Source organism: Epargyreus clarus, unplaced genomic scaffold (assembly GCF_041222505.1).
Source record: "Epargyreus clarus isolate Ecla_fem2 unplaced genomic scaffold, WU_Ecla_fem_2.2 ptg000008l, whole genome shotgun sequence".
NCBI classification, from domain to species: Eukaryota; Metazoa; Arthropoda; class Insecta; order Lepidoptera; family Hesperiidae; genus Epargyreus; species Epargyreus clarus.
This window is the reverse complement of record NW_027332216.1, coordinates 10,255,167-10,279,206: the sequence shown is the minus strand read 5'-3', so window position 1 is coordinate 10,279,206 and position 24,040 is coordinate 10,255,167. Positions and strand designations below refer to the sequence as shown.

Below are 24,040 nucleotides of genomic sequence, written 5' to 3'. Positions count from 1 at the left end.
AGGGTTGTTCACCCTTAACATATTTTAATTTATATGGCAACACAACGTTTCCCGTATCAGCTAATATAATGTAAATAATAACGTTATATGGTATGTAAATATATAAATTGTCAAACGTTGTTAACCAGAAAATCCGCAATAAATCTAGAAAAGTATAGGAGGCAGCTATTCGCTTACTTAATGGGGTCGCTGATATTTTTTTTAGTTTTATTACCTCAGATGCCGATGTTTATTGCTCCGAAAACCCTTATCTAAAGCGAACCATCGTAAAAATGGATGTTTGGGATGGGTTCGGATTAGTAGTAGGTTTAAGACCATAATTCTTCAGATAATCCAGTTCCATGTATACAGATAAGCTGATTGAATTAAAATGATTTTGACATAAACCCATTTTGGCGTATTTCTAACGATTTTGTTAAAAACACGATTTTTGGTATAACGATATAGAAGATGCTAATGAATATGCAGTTCATAAGAGTAAGTGGCCACTGCCGCCCTAAAGTGGACTTCAACAACTACAAATAAGATTGAAGGGTCTGAGGTTTGAAGATTAATTTGAACGGTATACATGCCCCTTCCTTAGGGACAAACCTTATATATCAAAACACAGCGTCAAACGCTGGTGTCTCCCGAGTCTGCCAAGTCACGAAAGTTTCTTTAAAAAAAGGCGAAAATTATATCTAGTCTTATATGTTATGGATATTTAGGTTGATTTGACACATTTTAGGTCAATCGGGAAGAATACCGTACCATTTTTTCTTACCCTTACCGTACTATTATGAACGACTGAAGATAGAATTCTTGACTTATTTACGCTGGTTACAAAGACTTATTAGTGGCATTGATAACTTTATATTTGATGGATAGCATCGTCGTGGTCGTGGTGAAATTTGTATTATATTAAATACATGAGTAGAATATTAGTCAACAATAGTTGAACTATGTGGAATGCCTTCGGGCCAAAGCTATCGACAGCTAGGCGTTAGCCCGTATAGACATACGGGTTAGCGCCTTGGTAGAGATCAATCTGTATTGATGTAGTGTAGTATATTGTTACAGTATTCGCATTCTCCGGACTTTATGCACTGACGTGAATAGATCCTATATAGTGGAATCAAAAGCAGTGGTAGCCTAGTGGTTAAGAAACTCGGCCTCTCGATCGAGGGGTCCGAGGTTCAAATCCCAGGCACGCACTTCTGATTTTTCAAAATGATGTGCGTATTATAAACTAATTATCACTTGCTTAAACGGTGAAGGAAAACATCGTGTGGAAACCTGCATACCTGAGAGATTTATAAAAAAAATCTCAAAGGTAGACTTACCAATACACACTTGGCCAGCGCGGTGGACAATGGCATAATCCTTCTAATTATGAGAGGAGATCCGCCCAGCAGTGGGACGATAATGGGTTGATGTGATGAGTGATGATGATGATGAGTGGAATCAAATTATGTTTGAAGGTGATAGAACCCTTTGTGGTTCGACTCCTGCGGTACCACCGCCACACCTCTTTCTGCTCCATGACAGCAGTGTTAAACGCTGCTGTGTTCTGGTTTGAAAGGTGTGTTAAGGGAGACATAATTTTCCGAGGCGTTCCACCTCAGTCCTCAGGAGTAGCGGCACATCTGTGCCCGAACTCAGGTAGGAATATCTAATTCTATCTGAGGTTGATTACAGATGTCCATGGGTGGCAGTAGCCACTTACTATTTGGTGGACTGCATGCTACTCCTATATTATAAAAAAAAAATCAAAATAAAATCTAATAATACGGCGGCGTAATAATGCGATACTATATAAATACGACGGCGTATATAAAATAGCCTGAAAGTGAACAATTATAAAACTGGTAGTTATTAATTATACTATCAACGGGAAAAGAGAATTATTATTTAACTCTGACGCAACCCCAGGACGGTATATTACTGTAGGAAATACATTTAAACGTGCTCTTGAAGACTGCAATAATGAAAATAAATGAATAATATATTCTTTATATCATCATTTTTAAAGTTTCATTGAGTTCAACGTATAAACGTTTAATATTTTATAAACACTAAAATGCTCTTTAGAACTTTCAAAAAAGCTCGCTTATTTTATTAAGCATAAGCCGTAAATAAAGCCCATGCGTCCATCAAAGTCTTTGAACAGAGCTTGCATGCTTTGAAACAACTTAGATGCCGCTAGTTAATATTAGCGCTAAACTAAGCGCGAGCGAGCTCATTACAGTCGTGCTGCTAAGTTGACAGATTAATTAGTCTCTGATTATATTTATGCCACGTTTTACTTGCGTTACCGTGGTTACTTATGTAATGTTCGAAAGACATTAGTTCCAAAAGATATACAGCGAACTCTTTTTTCGAGCGTATGCATGTATGTACCGCCCAAACGAATTTATTTAGATTTTAACATATGAGGTATCGTTGGATTCGTCTAAATTGTGGTAGTACCTAACCATAATATATATTTTTAGTAATCGGGTTTTTATTTTTAAAATAATTTCTATTTTATTTTTCTGGAAACAATAGTAATTTTAAGGCCTTATCAAATTTCATTGTTTTTCAAATATGATTGGTGATGGTTTTGTCATCTTATAGCAATCGAGATGATAGAATCGATAATCGAATTAAAGACATTTCACAAAGTGATACAATATCAGCATATTATGCGTTGATGAATGCTGAGAAACCGTCATCATTGTCAAAAAATTGCACTTGACAAATAATTTGCTCTTCTTTAATCTGCTATAAGCCCTCTACTAGGCAAATGTTATTGCAATAGTTTACAAAGCAAGTAGGTATGAAACAAGTAGTAGGTATGTGAGTTCAACTACCGATATAGTAGACGCTGTTAGTTAATATTCGCGTCAAGTTAAACCAAGTTTGTTACAACGTCATGTTGGTAACTTGACAGATTAATTAGTTTCTGATATGTATAGTTACACTTTACAGTACAAGGACGTTCATATTCGGGTTAAGTGACAGCTTATATGTAAGCAGAAAGCTGCAGTGCATATAAGTCAATTCTTTGTGATCTCAGTAGTTTTTATGGTAAAGGGTTTATATACCGACAAAGATAACTGTATATTAAGTTAAATAGTTCTCTCTTTGTGTATATTTTAATGCATGTACCTTCATTGTACAGCAAACTCATATTTTTGTACCTATGTTCGTGTGTATATTTTATGTATGTATGTATGTATGTATGTATGTATGTATGCTAGTGTATTTTTTCATGGTATCTGCAATTAAAGTTTATGCATTTGTCTCCGTTTTTCTCTGTGCTAATACTAATAATTTTCAAATTATCAGAACATTACAATTTATCTGATTGCTGTATCTTTCATTGTATATTTGCAAGATTCACAGCTTTCTAAACTTGATCTTCAAATTTGTACATAGTCTTAATATTGATCTTCTATCAAAATGTAATAAAATACCTTTATACCAATAAGTTTCAGTTTAAAAAAGACAAATACTAAGTTCTATTTTATTCTCTTTATTTACTAGATATCTGAAATACGGATGCACACAATCAACAAACGTTGAAGTAAGGTAATTTCTTTTCCAAACTAGTTCTTGTCACAATACGACGATAAAACTTAGTAGAAAAACTTTATTATGGCAAAGGTGACTTTATAAAAAGCCTGAATAAGTTAGAGGTAAAACTTGTATTGCATACCAAAGCGTTTTTAGGTTTAGAGGTTAACTTTGAACGTGATATTTCAAAAACTTTATAAATTGCCTGAATACCTATTTATACAAATATAGCATCTTAAACAAAATAGGAAAATCGCAGCGAGACCCAGCCACAAATGTTTTGTTTAAAAGTTTAAGTTGTATCGCTTTCTTTCTAATATGCATTTCAGGTTGATAATGTAGATATGCCTTATTTATTTCATTTGGCAAAGGGAGATGTCCTTGTAAACGTACTCTATTAGTGTCTGTTCGAAGCTTGTATACAAAATGTTGAAAAAACTTCGATATCGTGATTCAGAATTGTGTGGCACCATATCTTGACGTTGCCACATACGTACTAATTACTACAGCTACAATCTATGAAGGGCTAATTTAGTAATTTTTTTTGACATAGACATACGTATGTGTTCCTACTTCTTGAATATAGCTGGTTTAATTTAAAAAAGTGTTTTACACAATAAACTTAAAAGCCAATTACTTCGCCGACATTTTCTAAATAGGTAATTTAGTTACCTAAAGTGTTTACCCGATTAATATCCAAAGTAACAAAGCTAAGATTCATTTGAATGATCTCATTGGCATTTTGTATGTTCCCTGACAGATATATCACTTACCCAAATCTTCGTGACATGGGTTTGTGAAGCAGATTTAATCTCTGGACCGTAATGTATGCGCATACTACAGTACCTCTAAAATCTTATTAATGTAAATAGGCCTGAATGGATTGTAATTACGTAAGTCTTTGATGGTACGGGCCTCGGAGGGCAAGTTAGGCCGTCGGTTATCATTGGTAGTGATTAAGATTTGTATAGATACCTTATGAGTAATTTAAAAATATTATAAGGGATTTCCAACCACTAACATTTTCCGGCCATCTCTATTAAGTGGGGAAATCTGTGCTCGATACTGAAATATGAAAGTTTTACTTATTTAGTTACAGAGGAATGAACTAATTATTGATCTTAATCTGCAAAGAGGTCCCTCGCCTGAAAATTACCCAATAATTTAACAACCCAAGAGTTTCCATACCAAACAATTCAAGCCATTAAAGCCATCACAGAAATTAGCCGAAACAAACAGGTAGACGGACAAAAAAAATAATAATTATTTTTTGTTAACTATCGTATACGAGTATATTTCATTTGACATTAATAAAAAGACATTTTGATTTACAAACAGACACTTCAATTTGTATTGAATAATCGACCTATTGTACCATGAAAGCTATCCCTCATTACTCTAATGTTTATTGCAAACTCTAAACACTTACAAACGCTAGATCAAAAAATATGTTACAAGCGCTTGCAAACCTACACAAACCATGTCAAAGGCTCAGACGAGCATGCAGTTCACCTGATGGTAAGTGGCCACTGCCTCTCATGGATATTTGTAATCAACCTCAGGATTAGATGTTCCTACTTGAGGTCGGCCGCAGATGCGCCGATACCCCTAAGGACAAGCAGGAACGCCTCGGAAAAGTATGTCTCTCTCAAAAATATATAATTGTAACTGATATTTGTTTCCAGGGCTCGGTCTCCGCTCAGCTCAGCCGTGGAGTACCGCAGGCCGGAGCGGAGTGTATCGTGGGGTGCGGGTGGGGCGCGCATCCACGCGTCTCTCATAGAACCTTTGGCTGATAATTCTAATAGGAGGAAATATGGACTAGGCCTTGTTGGCAAATTCTTTAGGTAAGTTTATACTTTTTACTATTCGTGTAATACCTTCAGGAGTCGTGTGACCTATGTATTCTACTGAATTTGGGAGTATTTTGCAATAAAGATGTGAAATACCCATGTAAAAGAAGAATTAGTATGACGGTGTTGTCCATACTATGTTGTAGTAAGCCGATATTTGCTTAGTATGTTTGGGTCACTTAATTAACACGGTGAGCTGTTTGGAACTGTGTATGTAAGTACTAGCAGAACCCGCGGCTTCGCCAGCGTAAAAAAATATTATATGACATACAAATAATTGTAATCGTAAAGTTGTACCTAACAATTTTAACGATAAAGTAGCATTAATATTTAATTAATAAAAGCTTTTCGTCACTGTGTACCTAAATTGGTCAAGCTTTCTTCAGAAACATACACAAAAACTCTAATTAGTGGACTGTAATGAAACTTTCTTTAAAATATAAGTCTCATGTAGGATACAATAATTATTATTTACACTATTCCATAGGAACCGTCCATGTTATATGGGGCCTTACATACAGCGGCTCTTTCCAGGGTCTCTGGCTGGGCGGTTAGAGCTCCCATTCTTGCCGCCCGCAACTCCAGAAGTCCCCTTTTAGTCTCGTACGACAGGCAGGGGATACTGTAGCCCTGTTCTAGCCCAAAATTTTAATCCAAGGCCTATGTATCTACCACATCACTAATCCACGCATACCCACCACAACCATACCCCACGGTAGGACAAAATGTTGGCACGCAGTGTGTCCGAAGTAGTTGCGATGTACCTAATCAGTATACCAAAATGTAGGGTAAATTGAATAAACCTACGCATTATCATATATGAAATTTGCACCACTTCAACGTTGTCGTGTGTGTCTGAATAGACGTTATTTGAAATTTCACGTTTCTAACTTCGAACCTAAAAGATTCCCGTATATATACATACATACATATACCACTTCTTTTACCTCCTTAGTAGAAATTCAAAAACATTCCTATGTACATATGCATCAATAGATACTTTATCAGCAAATTTCTGAAAGATAATGTTCAACACCAACGGTCGGCAACCCGACCCACGGGTGGTGTGTGGCCCGCGACTTTCCCTTGTGGCCCGCGGGTCTGCGCGTTACTAATAATTGGCCAAATGCAAGTCAAACCTGCACCTTGAACCAGACATTTACCAGAAGGTGGTAGAACCCTTTGTGGTTCGACTCCGGCGGTACCACCGCCACACCTATTTCTACCTAATAACAGCAGCGTTAAGCGCTGCTGTGTTCCGGTTTGAAGGGTGTGGTAAGGGAGACAGACTTTTCCGAGGCGTTCCAGCTTAGTCCTCAGGGATAGCGACGCATCTATGGCCGACCTCAGGTAGGAATATCTAATCCTATCTGGGGTTGATTACGTATGTCCATGGGCGGCAGTAGCCACTTACCATCAGGTGGACTGCAATCTCGTCTGCTACTCCTATATTAAAAAAAAAAACCTGGAGGGTTCCGTACAACCAAAATTTTCATTTTTTTTAATTTCTAGTATTTAATATTGCAGCAGCAACACATTGTGAAAATTTGAACTGTCTACCTTTAACGGTTCAAAAGTTAGTTGGAAAAATATCTAATAGCAGTTATATCGAATAGGTAGAATTTCCATAAATGGTGTTAAAAAAGTTCTATCATTTCCAACCAGAAAGCCAATTACCATTTATTACAGTCCTTGCTTCCAAATTAACGGTTTTTAAAATAAAGTTCCATCCCCTATTAAACGTCCTTAAGGGTTAATTTTTCAAAATCGGTGAAATAGGTGTCCTATTATTTTCAATCAGAAAGCAGAATACTAAATTACATAGAATTTGCTCTAAAATCTGCGAAATCCTAAACGGGGTTTCTACCCCTATTTTATCCTCTTAAGGGTGGATTTTCCATAAACGTTGTTAAAGAAGATCTATTATTCCGTACCAGAAAGCTAAATCCTACTTTTTACAGCCCTTGTTTCCAAATAAACGGACTTTAAAATAAAATTCCATCCCCTATTAAACAACCTCAACCTCAATTTTAAAATAAGCTGTCAACGCTTATTTTACCAACTTAAGGGTTGATTTTCCAAAAACAATGAAATAGGTGTTTAATTATTTTCTATCGAAAACCCAAATACCGATTTTCATACAGTTTACATCAAAACTGGAGGACTTTCATACAAAGTTAAAACCCTTATTTAACCCAAATAAGGGTTGATTTTCCAAAAACGGTACAATTAAAGTCCCACTATATCTTACCAGTAGAGTAATGGCTAACTTTCATAGTGCTAGCTTTCAAATTGGCAAATTTTAAAATAAGCTGTCAACCCTTATTTTACCAACTTAAGGGTTGATTTTCCAAAAATGGTGAAATAGGTATTTAATTATTTTTAATCGAAAACCCAAATACCGATTTTCATAGAGTTTACATCAAAACTGGGGGAATTCCATACAAACTTACAACCCTTATTTTACCCACATAGGGGTTGATTTTCCAAAAACCGTAGAACTAAAGTTCTATTATATATAACCAGTAAAGCAATGGCTAACTTTCATAGTGCTGGCTTCCAAAATGGAAAAATTAAAAAAAAGCTGTCAACCCCTATTTAACCACCTTTAGGGTTGATTTTGGAAAAACCCTTAGATTAGATTTTTATTACTTTAAATCAGAAAGCTAAATACCCATTTTCATCCAGTTTGCTTTAAAACTGACGGACTTTCATACTAACTTTCAACCCCCATTTAACCCCCTTAACGGTGGAATATCAAAAAATCCGTTCTTAGTGCGCATCTACATTATAAAATGAAGCTATATTTTAAATTTCATGATTGTAGCTTCAGCAGTTTAGTCAAAACCTTGATTAATACGTTTTGAACGTGAGTATCTTTTCGCTTTTATATATATAGAAGATGTAACTGCAGTAGAAAAATATATATTCATAAAATGTTTTAAATAAACAAAATATCTTCAACGTTTTTAGGTTAGGTTAGGTTTTTTTATATCGCTTCAAGTTTGCTCTCGGATGAATATCAAAAAGGCTAAACACGACTTTCGATAAGCACTATTTGTTTTGAGTACTTACACGAGTTAAATAAAAGGCTAATAAAGCTTAATTGGAATCCCACTTATTTACGTAAACTATGTTTTTAAAGCAAGCTAATCCGTATATTGTATAGAACTTAAAAGTAATATCACATACACCATAGATGTATGAATATGCATATTCGTTATACAATTTCGTGATGAATAAGCTTAGCTCAGTCGATTCAATGCTCACGTCTTGAATGCGCCGTAACGACAACGTGAGCATTTACAGCACGTAGAGCCTTAAAGGCCTTAAGGGAGCCTTAACGGATTTAAAGAAATTCTAAGAAATTCAGTATTTTGGGGTTTAAGGTATCTTTATGTGATTGAAATAGTATGCTGTAGTTGATCTTTCAATTGATATTTATCAACGACATCAAATGGAGTAGAGTAACTCATGTTGATTAGTATACTGGTAATAAGTCGCTAATTTAGAAGATAGTCTAATTTTTTGATTACTGTAAATATTTTTATTTCTATTTCATAATAATTGTATCATATTCGAATTACATAGAATAAACTTAAAAAAAAAAATGTAAAAAAAAGAAAAGATAGTCTATTATGTGATTCAATAAAATATGAACTAAAATAGTGGGTGTTGTATGCTGCTTGGAAAGGCAGACGGGCTACCTAATGGAACGTAGTCACTGTTATCAATGGGCATTTGCAGCAGCAGATGAGTCCTCAATGCATCGTCGCCTTTGAAAGAGCGTTCTCTTTGTGCTATTTTGAAGTTCCCTCAGCAGGATCTTGGAGCAACTTGTACATCTAGCACGTTTGTGACTAACATATATAAATAAATACAAATATAAATACATACGACCATACAAATCAACCCTTAAAAGATTTCCACGAGTCCTATTAATTGTGGATGAAGTCTCATCTTTCTTTTATCACACGGTATTTATCTCGCATGTATTTACATATATTACATACACACGTCGTCCCGATTCTACTACATATAAGTTTAAACCCGAAATACGTAGTGGGCGTACCACTGGAGACTTTTATTCGCTTCAAGCGTCACTTCAAATTTATGTAAATTTCAACAAATTTCTCTACAGTTAACGCTAAAAGGGCGTGGCATGCCGCTACAGACGAATTACGAAACTTTTCATACAGATATATGTATAATAATATTTATAACTTAATTTTTATAAGCTTAAAGAAAATGTTTACTTACTATATTTGTGTATTACGATAAGTATGGGAGACAATCTTATACAATGTTCAGTTTAGCATAAGAAACATAAATTATGACCCCTCCATAATATGCAACGACTTGCTTTTATCGTATTAAAGGGGATGACTAAGAAAATATATTATAGTAATGTAAATACATATGAAAAGTATATGAGCGGATATCATATACCTACAGTATATGATATCCGGATTGAATCTTTTAATTGATTGCTAATTGACCACTGTGGATTATAGACATTAGAAATGAAGTCCAGAAAGAAGTTTCTACTACTAGAATCCAGTTTTCCAGTCCTATCTAAGGTCGGCCCGAGATACGAGTACGTTGGTACTCCACATATAACAAGTAGAATACCTCGTAAAAACGCATCTGCCTTACCAAACTCTTCAAAATTCAACAATAAGTACGAAGTAAGAACAGTCACAATTCACGCTCTGGAAGGGCAAAAATAGTTAGAGCGTTGGTACCTCCTCAGTCGACCATGAAGGAATGCGAGTATACCACCTTTTTTTTGTTTACGAGGGGGAAATCTTTAAAAGGTGCCCTATACCGTAGGTTCAGCACGGGGTTTTGTGGGATTCTTACCACACTAAAACTTCCCCGGTGGCCATCCTCGGCGCTGCGTAGAGGACTCCGGGATCTCCAGAGGAACGGAACCGGTGTCCTCTTAGCGCGTTGCCCCGTCGGGCTTCGCCCAGGTGAGCGTGACGCTCGCCACACTGTCTGGTGTGCACGACGGAATGCGACCACACATACCGTCGTCCTTCCTGGGGTCGCTGGCCTGGCGGTTCGAGCTCCCACTCTTGCCACCCGCCGCACCTTTTAGTCGCCTTTTACGACAGGCAGGGGATACCGTAGCCCTATGGTCCCGGAACAACAGGGACCACGAGTATACCACCTAGTTATAGTTGAAGTTATAAGTTATATTGCAACTCATTTTATATTTATCCTATAACTAGATGACCCGGTGAACTTCGTACCACCTAATTATGAGTGACTATCTGTACCTCGTGGTTTCACTCGTGTAATTTATGTATTATGTCCATAAACTACTGGTAAATATTAGGAAATGGCCACAGGAGAACAGGAAAATAAAAAATACAATTAAATAAAATTCACTCTACCTCTCTGCACTCTGTTATTTTTTTACCGACTTCAAAAAGGAGGTGGTTATCAATTCGGCCGGTATCTTATTTTATGTATGAACACGAATTACTCCGCCGTTAGTGAACCGATTTTAATAATTATTTTTTTATTGTGTTATTTTTTATTATAGGTTCTAATGAAATTACAAAGTCAGTTCATCATTGACTATTTAAGGGTCTGATAATGTGGCTCGGAGACAAAATATGTAACTCCTCAACCGATGGGGATATTTGAGTTGTGTTTGAAGATATTTGGTGTAAGTTCTAACGAAATTGCAAAGTCAGTTCATCATTGACTATTTAAGGGTCTGATAATGTGGCTCGGAGACAAAATATGTAACTCCTCAACCGATGGGGATATTTGAGTTGTGTTTGAAGATATTTGGTGTAAGTTCTAACGAAATTGCAAAGTCAGTTCATCATTGACTATTTAAGGGTCTGATAATGTGGCTCGGAGACAAAATATGTAACTCCTCAACCGATGGGAATAATTGAGTCGTGTTTGAAGATATTTGGTGTAAGTTCTAACGAAATTGCAAAGTCAGTTCATCATTGACTATTTAAGGGTCTGATAATGTGGCTCGGAGACAAAATATGTAACTCCTCAACCGATGGGAATAATTGAGTCGTGTTTGAAGATATTTGGTGTAGGAGGTTCTAATGAAATTGCAAATCATTGACTATTTAGTTAGGTTAGGTTGGAACACATAAGACAATATAAAACTAAGCGGGCAGGGCGTGGAAGCGCCCTGCGAGCGGGCGGTTCCAATCAATGTAAATTCAGACCGTACCTTAATTCATGATCACGTTTATACAATTTTATATTGTATTAATATAAATGTTATTATGTCATCACTAAAAAGGGTAAAAAAAATTTTAACAAAAAATACAACCGACTTCTATGTCACTACATAGTAAAAAATAATTCAAATAAATGTTTCTATCGAAATCCTATCAAATACCAATTTTCATATAGATTTGCATCAAAACTGGGGGACTTTAATACAAACTTTCAACTCTTATTTATTCACGGAAACACGGTCGAACAGGATAAAAAGTATCGCATGTCCGTCTCCTGGTTCTAAGCTACCTCTCCACCGATTTTCAGTCAAATTGGTTCAGCCGTTGTTGAGTTATAAAATGCTTCACGAAAACGCGGTCGAACGGGATAAAAAGTATCCTATGTCCTTTTCCTGCTTCTAAGCTACCTCTCGATTAATTTTCAGTCAAATTGGTTCAGCCGTTCTTGAGTTATAAAATGACTTCACGGAAACGCGGTCGAATGGGATAAAAAGTGTCCTATGTCCGTTTCCTGGTTCTAATCTACCTCTTTACCAATTTTCAGCTAAATCGGTTCAACCGTTCTTGAGTTATAAAATGACTTCAAGGAAACGCGGTCGAACGGGATAAAAAGTATCCTATGTCCGTCTCCTGGTTCTAAGCTACCTCTCCACCAATTTTCAGCCAAATCGTTTCAGCCGTTCTTGAGTTATAAGTGGAGTAACTAACACGACTTTCTTTTATATATATAGACTTACAATGAACATGGTTAATAACATAAAATAATAGATATAGTTTGAAAGGAAACGTAGAATCAATATCAGAGACAGGGGAAATACTGTTATTGTAAGGTTCCCGAGGACCCTTGTCTACTACCGCAGTAACGCATAAATTGACAGCCTGTTTTCTGAATCTATTTGCGTCGGCTACTTGAATTGTCGCTTCCTCAATTATAGGCACGCTAATAGGATTGCTGCAATTCAGTTTTTAATGTTATGCGTTCATTAATTTTCTTCTTTTCTACACGGAGTAATGTAGGTAAATGCATTTTGAATTTGGTGGACGCTCAGCCGTGTCTAAATAATGATTTTGAATTTTTTCACCTCTGCATTTGTGGTTTTTGTGATGTAATAGTGATATGTGTTTAGATATATTAGCTATATTATAACGTTTATATAGATTAGTTTTTTAAGCCTTGGCCTTTTAAAGATTTTTACAAATCCACATAGTAAAAAATATAGAAGCGGTAATTATATTACACGAAAAAACCCAAATCAGGCAATTTTACCTTCATTCAAACATACTTTTGCTTATTTTCATACTACTGTGTTTGTGTAGTATGCATATTAAAGTACCAACGTTGTATATTTATTATGCTGTTTGTGTAAATTGCATAAAATAAATATTTAGCTTTACACAAACCAGGTTTCACTCATATTCGGCGAGTATTTTTATTTACCACAAGTTTAGCTTACCGTGCTTATTTTTCCCAACTTTTTTCACCGTCTAGACTGACAGTGCGCCCAACGGTTTTGTTTTCACCTCGTTAGCTGTGTAGGTGTTAAATTATTTTAGCCTTAATCAATATTTTGTTGAGTCGTTAAATTTAATACGTTGAGAAGCGGTGCAGATACTGGCTTCGTTTAAAGATTAATTGGAAGTTATTAAAAGTTTAATGATGAAACTATAACTTATGTATACTATGAAGGTGTATATAGGACTAGAGCTGAGGCTATTGTTTATTAAGTGTTCTAGAGTTAAAAGTAAACAAAACATTGTAAGAAAGAATCAAAATAAGTGACAAATATATATTTGTCATATAATTGAACAACACCGGATATTTTATTGTGGAGGCTAACGAATATGAAGCATATATTAATAAAATTCTATCGTATTATCCATGCTCCTTACATTATTAACCTTCAAGATCTGCCAAAATACCGTTTTATTATTTGAAGTAGATTTAGATACTTCTGAATTACGCAAAGAACACAAGACCTAGTTATAGTAATTTCTAGGATTAGTCGTTGGCCTTTAGCCCGGCGCTGTATCGATCCGTCATAATAATTAAAGAGCTCTACAGAGCTCTACGACTAGCCAAGAGCCTTGTGCCAATGGAGCAGTTCTCAAAAAACATATTATTTGTCACTTGTATGCATATGTATATAGTCCCGTGGTTTGTTCTGACCCCTGCAACTTAATTTTGTATATCAGATTGAGTGATATACGAAATTAAGGTGGTAGAACCCTTTGTGGTTCGACTCCGGCGGCACCACCGCCACACCTATTTCTGCCTAACAACAGCAGTGTTAGGCACTACTGTGTTCCGTTTTGAAGGGTGTGGTAAGGGAGACATACTTTTCCGAGACTTTTCATCATAGTCCTCAGGGGTAGCGGCGCATCTGTGGCCGACCTCAGGTAGGAATATCTAATTCTATCTGGGGTTGATTACAAATGTCCATGGGCGGCAGTAGCCACTTACCATCAGGTGGACTGCATGCTCGGCTGCTACTCCTATTATATAAAAAATAGGTGACATGGGGCGTGGTTAGTAGTTGGATAGTTGGTGGTTGAATGGTGACGGCTTCTGACAAAGTACATGCACGCTTGAGTACTTTACAAGGACACGCAGGACATGTTGAAAGGTCAGTCCTTATTGCTATGATTAGATAGCAGTCGTTAAACCATATCGGTTCCGATATCCGACATGGGTTGGCTACTAATCCGTACCACTTTCCACTAATCCACATTTATGCAGCGGGGAGTACTGTTCAGGCCTCTAGTTGGTAAAGATTATGTCCAGCAGTGGTACGTCACAGAGTAATATTACGTTTTTAATTGTGTCGTCATTGTTTTTTTTAACAATATTTTGTTTTTTAAATATATTAGAATAAAAAAAGCGACAAAAAAGCAAAGAAAGCCAAGCGACGACAGTACACACCGCCTAAAACACATTCGCAACAGATAATTGAATTCGCAGTTTGTGTTTATTGTATAAAAATTCATCATCATCATCAACCCATTTTCTTCCCACTGGTGGGCACAGATAATTAATTTCTAATACGCTCATAATTTTGAAAAATCAGAGGTGCGTGCCTGGGATTTCAACGGACCCCTCGATCGAGAGGCTGAGTTTCTTAAACCACCAGGCTAGAATGAAAAATATTAAACAGAAATTTACAAATACTAGTAGGCACTTCTTACATACATGAATACTTGTAATCTGCAAAACTCGTGGCATATAGTCGAGTAATATATTTCGCGAATTGTAATACTCGAAAACAACTTGTAACAAAGTTTGTTGGCAAAACACAATAGGATTGCAAACATAAAAACTCGACAGTACGCAATTATGCATAGTAGGCACATCCTATTCAATAATATTACATTATGTTTTATCGTCTGAAAAGTTTAAATAGATTTTGTAAACACTTATTTATTCATGAAATTCAATTATTTAATATGAAAAAAAAAGTTTTGTAAAATATTGAATTAGAAAACGAGCATGCGTGAGATGATGTTGGTAATTGACAATTGCGCGTCTGATGTATACCTGTCATGAACCAAAGACAGTTTGGAGCTTATCTAGGGTCAGTCACGCATGCATTAATGTCTTTAAATGTCATTAAAGTCTTGCACCCATTATTTCAATAGGAGATGATATTTTGTCAACTACTTCATACTAGAAATTTCCAAATTTCGTAGGAGGCTAACCTACCGACCTTTCTTTAGTAGGCAAAATTTGGTACGCTTCTATAAGTATCTTCTCTTTATCATATCCTTAAAACTTGAACACAGCAGCGGACATCATAGTCATTGTGTCTCCGAAGGTCTCACCTGGCACCTTCTCACTATTAAAAATTCCAAAACTAGGCGTAGTTTATGCAAAACACAGGTATTTCTGTTCAGTTTAAAGTGCACTAACAGGTTAATGACATAGCACCCACTCCAATTTTCGTTACACTAAACCACGTCACATTTCGTCCGATCATAACTCATCATTCTGTTCTAGTGTAGTTGATTCATTTTAAAAACGATCATATGACTCAAATATTACATAAAATATTACAAAAGAATATATAAATATTATTACAAAATTATGTACTTTGACAACGTATAGATTTATATCGAAATAAAGACAGATACATAGTTTAATAATATAAATATAATCTGTTAAAGACATTTTTTCTTGTCACGAGGGTGTATATGCTTGTCTCATCTACTTGCGTGAATTAACTTGCTGCAGTCCTTTCGCGCCCCGCGTGCCTGTAGTTTACGTGGCATAACTTTTTATGAAATCAAAGAATAGTGATATGCATGCGTACTAGAAATACACGCGGGCACCAGCCTGTGTGATAAGAGATATAACCTGCATTTGCACTGCATAATAATGTATTATTATTATATACAGTAACGTAATATTATTATTGTGATTATGACATTTGGTTATAAAACTCTTTATAATTCAAATTACAGCTACTTAGTAATGTATAGTAGGTTAAGACCTTGTAAATGGCAACATAGTTTTATGTTGTCTGAAAAGTTCTAACTAACTTCTAGAATTGTTAGCTTTTTGTACCTATTGGGAATAATACACAATTATATTACAAAGTTTAAAGGTATAACTGGGGCGAGACAATTGAGCAACCAGTTTAAATTTCGTTAAATAGGTAATTTGCAAGAATAATTACTATAGCTTCAGAAACTTACGCGTTAAAATGTAGTTCTGTTGACTAATTTATCATTTTGTTAAGTTAACGAGAAAACTCTTAACAGATTATATTTGGAAAAGTATTTGATGTTTTGTTAAAAGCCACTTTAAGAACGACTGAGTTCGCTTTGTGGAGCTATGCTCCGGATTTCTGACTCATAAGGCATGTCAGCCGAGGAAGAATGACAGGGGTAGGATTATTTTCGTAAGTTACGTTTCTCTATTTTAAATCGTTTCAGTTTGCTCACTCTAGAACAGATAACTAATGGGGTAACAAGGTCTATGATTGGAAATCGTGACTGGGTAAAAAGAGTACAGCATACACGCGTAGTCTTGAAGCAATTGGGCTGATAAACACGTCATTATATAATTAACACTTTCTGCAATTCCCGTATATTCTCTGTCATGTCTTTGTAATTCTTTGGATCGATAGAATTGGAATAATGTACATTTCTATGTATGGGGCGGTTTAGGAATCTCATATCCCTTCCAGACTTTTCGTACACATCGAAACTTTAAAGATAGAGAAACAAAAATGAAAAATAGGTATAACTTAAATCTGTAGCCATATATTAATGTAAAAAATAGCCCTAAAAAAAAAACTTGCCCATATTGTTCCACTGGGCTGTCAGCCCTTGGTTCAAGTGCAAGTTAAATGTCATTTGTTGCCAGCTTAGCGCCCGTTACTACGTAGTTAACTCTCAACCTGTAACAATGACTTGCTTAACGACTGTGCAGCTTTGTCGATAATCTCATTTGCTGCAACGCTGTACATTGTAAGGGTTACAACATTACATTACGCACTCCTAACAAGTTTTGACAATTGAAATTGTCACTGCCATTTTCGTGTTTAAAAATAAAAAAAAAATAGTTTTTAGAGCATAGAGATATTTCTCCGCACTTTTTCTTCGATTTCTTGTTGTTTTTGCACCACTTAACTGCACATATTTTTACGCGTAAATTACGCCATAACAGTCGGAGACGTAATGGAAAACAGTCAGCCATTCTACTTATGTGTCAGCTATTTGTGGCATCAATTACAAGGCATATCTATATTTATCTATGCTTTAACTATTGAATAGTTGCTTAAGCTGCTGTCACTGAGGCGTCAAATTAGTTGCTAGAGCGACCGATGAACAGTAGGAAGGTACATGTTTTTTTTTATTCGAAAACATTGTTATCAGACAATTGCTTACTGTATAGATTCATAAGTCGCCGAACAGTTTAAAAGTAGTTTTAATAGTCGAGTTAAACGCTAAAGCTACCAGTTTGCTCAAGCGATAGTATCCAATGGATAGCTTTACTTTTTGTTTTTTTTTCCCAACAAAGTTTTATTTTTCACAAGCTTTATTTGTTTTATTCGACAAACATAATATAAGGCTGCAGTCAAGCTGAAGGGTTACCGCTGTACGTAAAACAAAAATGTTCCCAAATCCATGTTTCAGTACAGTTGTTACAGGAATAATTTGTACATTTAAGCATTGCCCAAGAAGGCATTTTGAGGCTTAGAAGACTAAAATAATGACGTTAAACGTATACAGTGACATACATACGTGTCAGTTACTACGCCGCCGCTAGAGCGGCTGGAGTCGATTCACTCCAATTGGTGTATTTTGTATATTTCATGTTTTACCCACTAGTAACATATCTTTAGTTTATATCAATGCCCCACCATACAATTACTATGGGAGACAAAAAACCGCGCTTTAAACAAGCCGCGGTCAAAATGTAACAATAAATCAGTCGACTGAAAAAGTCACTAGTGCGTGCACTTGTATAGAAAGCAATATGTTTTATATTTTAGCGGTTTCAGTCTTGCGGTTAAACGCGTGCGTTTAATCGCAGTGCGGTCTCAGCCTAAGGGATGGTTTTCTGCGCGCATATTTCACCTGCGGCGTTAATATATCACTCTGTTTACCAGAATGCGCGTTTAAAACTTTCCGTAATGGCTTTTTGAATTAATACCTCGTGGACACGACGCGGGTATTATTTATGGCATTATGTACGCCGATTTCCTCTTGTAAAGCTAATTCTCGATGGATTCGAAATCTACTAAAGGTACTTGTAGATATTTTTTGTTTCTTTTTTTTATTTATGGTATCTATGGTGGCAGGCTACCTGGTGGAAAGCAATCACTGTCGCCTATTGACACTTGCAACACCAGAAGAGTCGCCAATGCATCTCTGGATTTGAAGTAGAACTCTTTTTTTCAACCCCTCGTAAAGAACCCCATGTCATAGCGCTCAGGGAGTATCTCAGAAGAATTCATTCCACATTGTGCACGTACGCGGCATAACTGACCGTGCAAACCGCGCTCAAAGCCCGCGATAAAAGCTATGCAATAGCTTAAACAAAAAGTGAGCTAAGTGGTACAATCTTAATCTCCCGAGAGTTCTTAAAAATGTCGAAAGAAACTCGGAAACATTCAAATATATGTTTATTGTTTAATTTGATAAACATAGCGTGTATAACTTATTGTTACAAGTACTTACGTTATTCGAATGAATTAGATTTAAAACTTTCATTGTGATTTAAAAAAAAATCTTTGTAATCGCGACTAAAATATGCTAAATCAGTCGATGGTACTAACGGTTTAGTAATAACACGAAGATATAAAACCAGGTGTATGTATCGAATTCAATTATTAGTACAGGATTTTGCTTTCCTCCTCGTCTTCAATAAAGGTTACGTACCATATTAGGAACAATCCAGTGAACAACACTTCGAGTTAACAACGTTATCTAGGGTTAGTAGGTTTGTTTGTCGATGACTTCATGGTCGATTGAATTTAAGTCACAGTTCGATGCACGGTGGAGAGGATTTTGGATTTGGACTTGCTATTATTGATATTTAAAATGGAATCACATTGTGTTGTTTTTTGTTGATTTCCCACTGTTGATTTCACATGCATGTTAATTATACAATCCCGGATTTTTATGGTCGCAGTGCCGTGCGTCTAGATACATTTTAACTATAGGTATACATTTGTAAATTTTTCTATATGAAAAAATTGCCAACTTTAATAATGATATGGTGTTTGAATTATGCTCTCCAACGTAAGGGGCTGGAATTATACCATTTTAGGATGGTATTTATTTCAAAAGACCATGAAGATATATTATTGAAAGCATTTTTAAAAAGTGTTGAAATGAGAAAATCCTGTAATATTTTAAGACACTTAAATATTTATTAAGTGCCTATGTTAAATAAATATTGCATTTTTCATCTCACAAGTACACGTCGACTTTACATGATTTGTATTGGATCTGTAAAACGTATGTGTGCTTATTGCCGCGTGTAGCGTTACTACGCACACTATCGTATGCAATATACGATCCAATACAAATAAAGTTGACGCGCGTTCGTGATACAGCATCCATACAAATGTATATCACTTTATTTATTTCATAGCCATTTGTCATACTTGAAACTTAAATAAAATAATAACAAAGAGATTGAAAAATATTTTCACAACACAATACTTTCATTGAGACACTATAAAATAAATTAGACCGCCAAAGATATATTTTTCTCCCCCCTCTACGTCCTTTCACAGAATGCAACTATTCGTAATAACCAAATTTTAAACTTCAATAGCTTTATAGCCACCGGCTACCGCATTAGATACAGTCTAGCGGATCTAAATCCACGCCCTCGGTACAGTCATCGAAGCTAACCGATAACTTCAAACGCGATCGGATCCCAATTGCTCGGCCTATCTACATGGAGCGTTGATTAGTTTCGAATTTTCACTTGCTGTACATGTCATATATTGATTTTTTAAATTACAACGTCAATACCAATGAAAATTTTAAATGAGATCAGATTACGCTGCTATTTTTGAAAGGAAACTTTTTTAAGCGCGCCACAAGAGATAAAGAAGGATTAGTGTTTTAAATATGAAAACGAAAAATGTAAGGTTGAGAACACCTCAACTTTACATTGAAAAAAAAAAAAAAAAAAAAAAAAAAAAATCTCGAGCACTTTGTTTATTTATATATATGTAGAAATATATAAATATATATATAAATCTCATGCTTTTATTCTTAAGTAATGTGATGAATACTATGTGACGTTTTTTAGCTTAATAAGTATATTGTAAATCCGTAATTGGCTTCAAGACCTATATTATAAGTTTAGATTGTAAATTGATTGTTACAAGCTGTGGATTTTGTGAATTAAATAAATAAACTAGCTTTATAGCCACCGGCTACCGTATTAGATACAGTCTAGCGGATCTAAATCCACGCCCTCAGTACAGTCATCGAAGCTAACCGATAACTTCAAACGCGATCGGATCTCAATTGCTCAGCTAATCTATATGTAGTGTTGATGAATTCCGAATTTTGGTTGGTGTACAATCTGTACAGGCATTAATTTTTGAAATTGCTAAGAAAAAATTAGATTATAATATTAATGTTGTAATTTTTGGATGAAACTTACGTAGGCGCACCATGAGAGGTAAAACAGAAACGGTAACGTTGACGTTACGTTACATTCATGATTTGAAATAAATGAATGAATGATAATTATTACGATAATTACGTATTAATCTTTTGCTTATTATTTCACTTCTTGCAAGTATATACTTAAATAAACGCGCATTTTTAAACCTGTTAAGATTTGCATAGTATTACTCAAGCTTATTTCCAGATTTATACATATCTGTTGGAAATATTGTAAAACTTATTTAGCTAAATAATTAAATATACATTTAGTCAATAATGCTTCAAGAACGGTATTTTGATGTAATCACCTCTACAGACCTAAAGCTGATAAATAGTCGAAAAAAACATTAAAAGAAATAACTTCATCCGAACACTACGCTTATGAGCTAGAGTTTGTCAACATGGTTGAATGAGCTCGAATTGTTCGCCTGATGCAGCTACATGTTCGCGTTGATGAGTTTCGAATTTCGATTTGCCGTCGAGTTTCGAAATTGTCTTCACTATTAAAAATTTTTGCTCATTATATTGTTGTATATGAAAATCACTGATAGCCTAGTGGTTTAGAAACTCGGCCTCTTGATCAAAGGAATCCGATATTCAAATACCAATCCAAAATTCCTCGGATATTTCAAAGTTATGTGCGTGTTAAAAAATAATGATCACTTGCTTAAACGGTGAAGGAAAATATCATGAGGAAACCTGCACACCTGAGAAATCTTAAAAATAAAACAGTTTTCAAAGGTATCTGAAGTCTACCAATTCACACTTGGCCTGCACTGTGGACTAAAGCCTAATCATTCTAATTCTAAGAGGAGACTCGTGACCCAGCTGTAGGCCAGTAATGGCTTGATGATGATGTGAAAAAGAATTAGTAAATTTACACGGTCACTATTGTGATATACACGATAGTGTCAATAAATTTCTATTGTTATATCAACTGACCAAGTAATTATTGTTATAAGATTTTACTACAAACAGAACAATATAGTATTAATAAAACAAATAAGCGTCTGAAAACAATTAAATCTCTAAAATTATCATGACTATTTTTATGGATAGAATTTTACTCTACTATTCTACCTAAAGTTTCCCCTATTTAGGTATATGTATCGTCTGCAATATTAGGTGTAGTCTGGATTTAAATCGACGCAGATTCGCTAACAGTGTTATCTGAAGCCAACGGGCTTGTTAGCCGAGGGCTTCACGGCTGAACGCATCTGAATTGTTCCTCTGATACCTGATACACGTTAGAGTTGATATTCTGAATTTTGGCTGGGAATTTGACGAATCTTGTTTGTGGAATTGTATTGAACTTAATAAGATTAAAACTGTATACGTGGTCGTTTGTTTGTGTTTATTTTGTTACCTTTGTGTTACGTATAATTTCCTTGGAGCGTTATGTATATTTTTCTTTTAATACATATTAGTATTGTTAACAAATTCTGGATATTGTACAGATATTTCTCCAATTTTAACCTAACGTCTGCAATATTAGGTGTAGTCTAGAGGATTTAAATCCACGCAGAATCGCTAACAGTGTTATCTGAAGCCAGCGGGTTTGTTAGCCGAGGGCTTCACGGCTGAACGCATCTGAATTGTTCCTCTGATACCTGATACACGTTAGAGTTGATATTCTGAAATGTTGCCTGGGAATCTGACGAATCTTGTTTTCGAAATTGTATTGAAGTTAATAAGATTAAAACGTGTTCGTTTGGTTGTGTTTATTCGTGTGTCTCCGTGTTTCTTTGGAGATAAAAAATATTATAGTATTGTTAATTAATACTAAATATTTTACAGATACATCATGGGCTTTTCTAAAAATGCTAATCTTTGAAATATACATTTTTCTATTTTCGAATTTTTAATGGCTTTCGTCAATTACAAAATATTTCATCAAGACAGTTAGACCATTATAAAATCGACTTAAAATAACTTTTTAACAATCATGATATAATAAAACAATTAGTTACACTAAAACAATAAAATCTGTATAATTTTCGTAACTATAAACTTACCCTATATATGTATATGCCTGACATATTAGGTTTACTCTATTGGATTCAAATCTGAAAGTGTTATCTGAAGCCAACGGGTTTGTTAGCCGAGGGCTTCACGTCTGAACGCATCTGAATTGTTCGTCTGATACCTGATACACGTTAGAGTTGATATTCTGAATTTTGGCTGGGAATCTGACGAATCTTGTTTGTAGAATTGTGTCAAACTTAATAAGATTAAAATTGTATACGTGGTCGTTTCGTTGTGCTTATTTGTTACTTTTGGATTACTTATTTCTTTGTACAACACAAAATTAACGATATCATGAATTAGGAATAATATCCTTCAATTTACAAACTGTTTCTTCAAGACCATTAACTATAATAGAATTGACTTAATATGCTGACATCGCTTATAAACCATAATTAAAAGCCTAATGTATTTTATTTCCAGGCGATCATTAAGAAAATCAGTAACGAACCAAGAGGAGGTGGCTCGTCAGTTGGACGAGCTGACGGACTACCGGCCGTACTTCACGTGGTGGGTGAGCACGGTGCAGACCTTGGTGCTACTACTGTCACTACTGTGCTACGGGTTCGGACCAGTGGGCTTCGGCAGGCACACGCATTCTGGACAAGTTCTTGTTAAGAGTCTTAGTTTACAACAGGTGAGTAACAATAAACGTATTTGCTGATCTTATCTAGCTTATACATAACCTTCTCAAATTTCGTCTGCGTAATCTTTCTATTGAATTCGAGAAATCCTTTACTCTGTCAGTCATATTGGACCTGCGATAACAGAACTGCAGGTTAAAATAAAACGTTGTAAATTATAATCAAATAATTTGTCAAGGTCTGAGTTAGCTCAATAGAGGTTTTTATTATTATTGTTTTTTTTTTTTAATTTATTATTGTTGGATACATCGACACAATATGGAAATCAACATCTTTGGATATGTTATTCTCGTTATCAAATCATCTGCATTAATCGATGAGCTATTTGACAAATCATGCTTTTCTCATGGACACGGCAACATCTTATAAATTTGTTAATCTAGCAATCAAGTTCAGATATTACAATGTTAAAAAAACTTTGATACATATTCTCATAGATTTCTGGAACACCACTTCAGTTTATGACGCAACGAAAAAAGTTTCAAGATACGTCTATGATCGTTTCCGCTTTAGGGGTTCCTTGTCATTCAGCTTCATGTACTTTTATATATTTCTCCGTCGTCCATCTCAAATTCCATCACAGCGAATTTGCACCTTTATTGCGCACGTCGACATAAAT

At 35.3% G+C, this 24,040-nt stretch overlaps 1 protein-coding gene across 1 annotated transcript in view; it reads left to right on the top strand.

The window, feature by feature from the left end:
* Positions 1 to 24,040, top strand: part of rho-5 (rhomboid-5) — a 240,369-nt gene that overhangs the window by 209,146 nt on the left and 7,183 nt on the right. The window contains exons 5-6 of the mRNA XM_073075970.1: positions 5,223 to 5,384; positions 23,201 to 23,414. Of these exons, the coding sequence (XP_072932071.1) occupies positions 5,223 to 5,384; positions 23,201 to 23,414 (376 nt within the window). The remainder of the gene's footprint in view (positions 1 to 5,222; positions 5,385 to 23,200; positions 23,415 to 24,040) is intronic.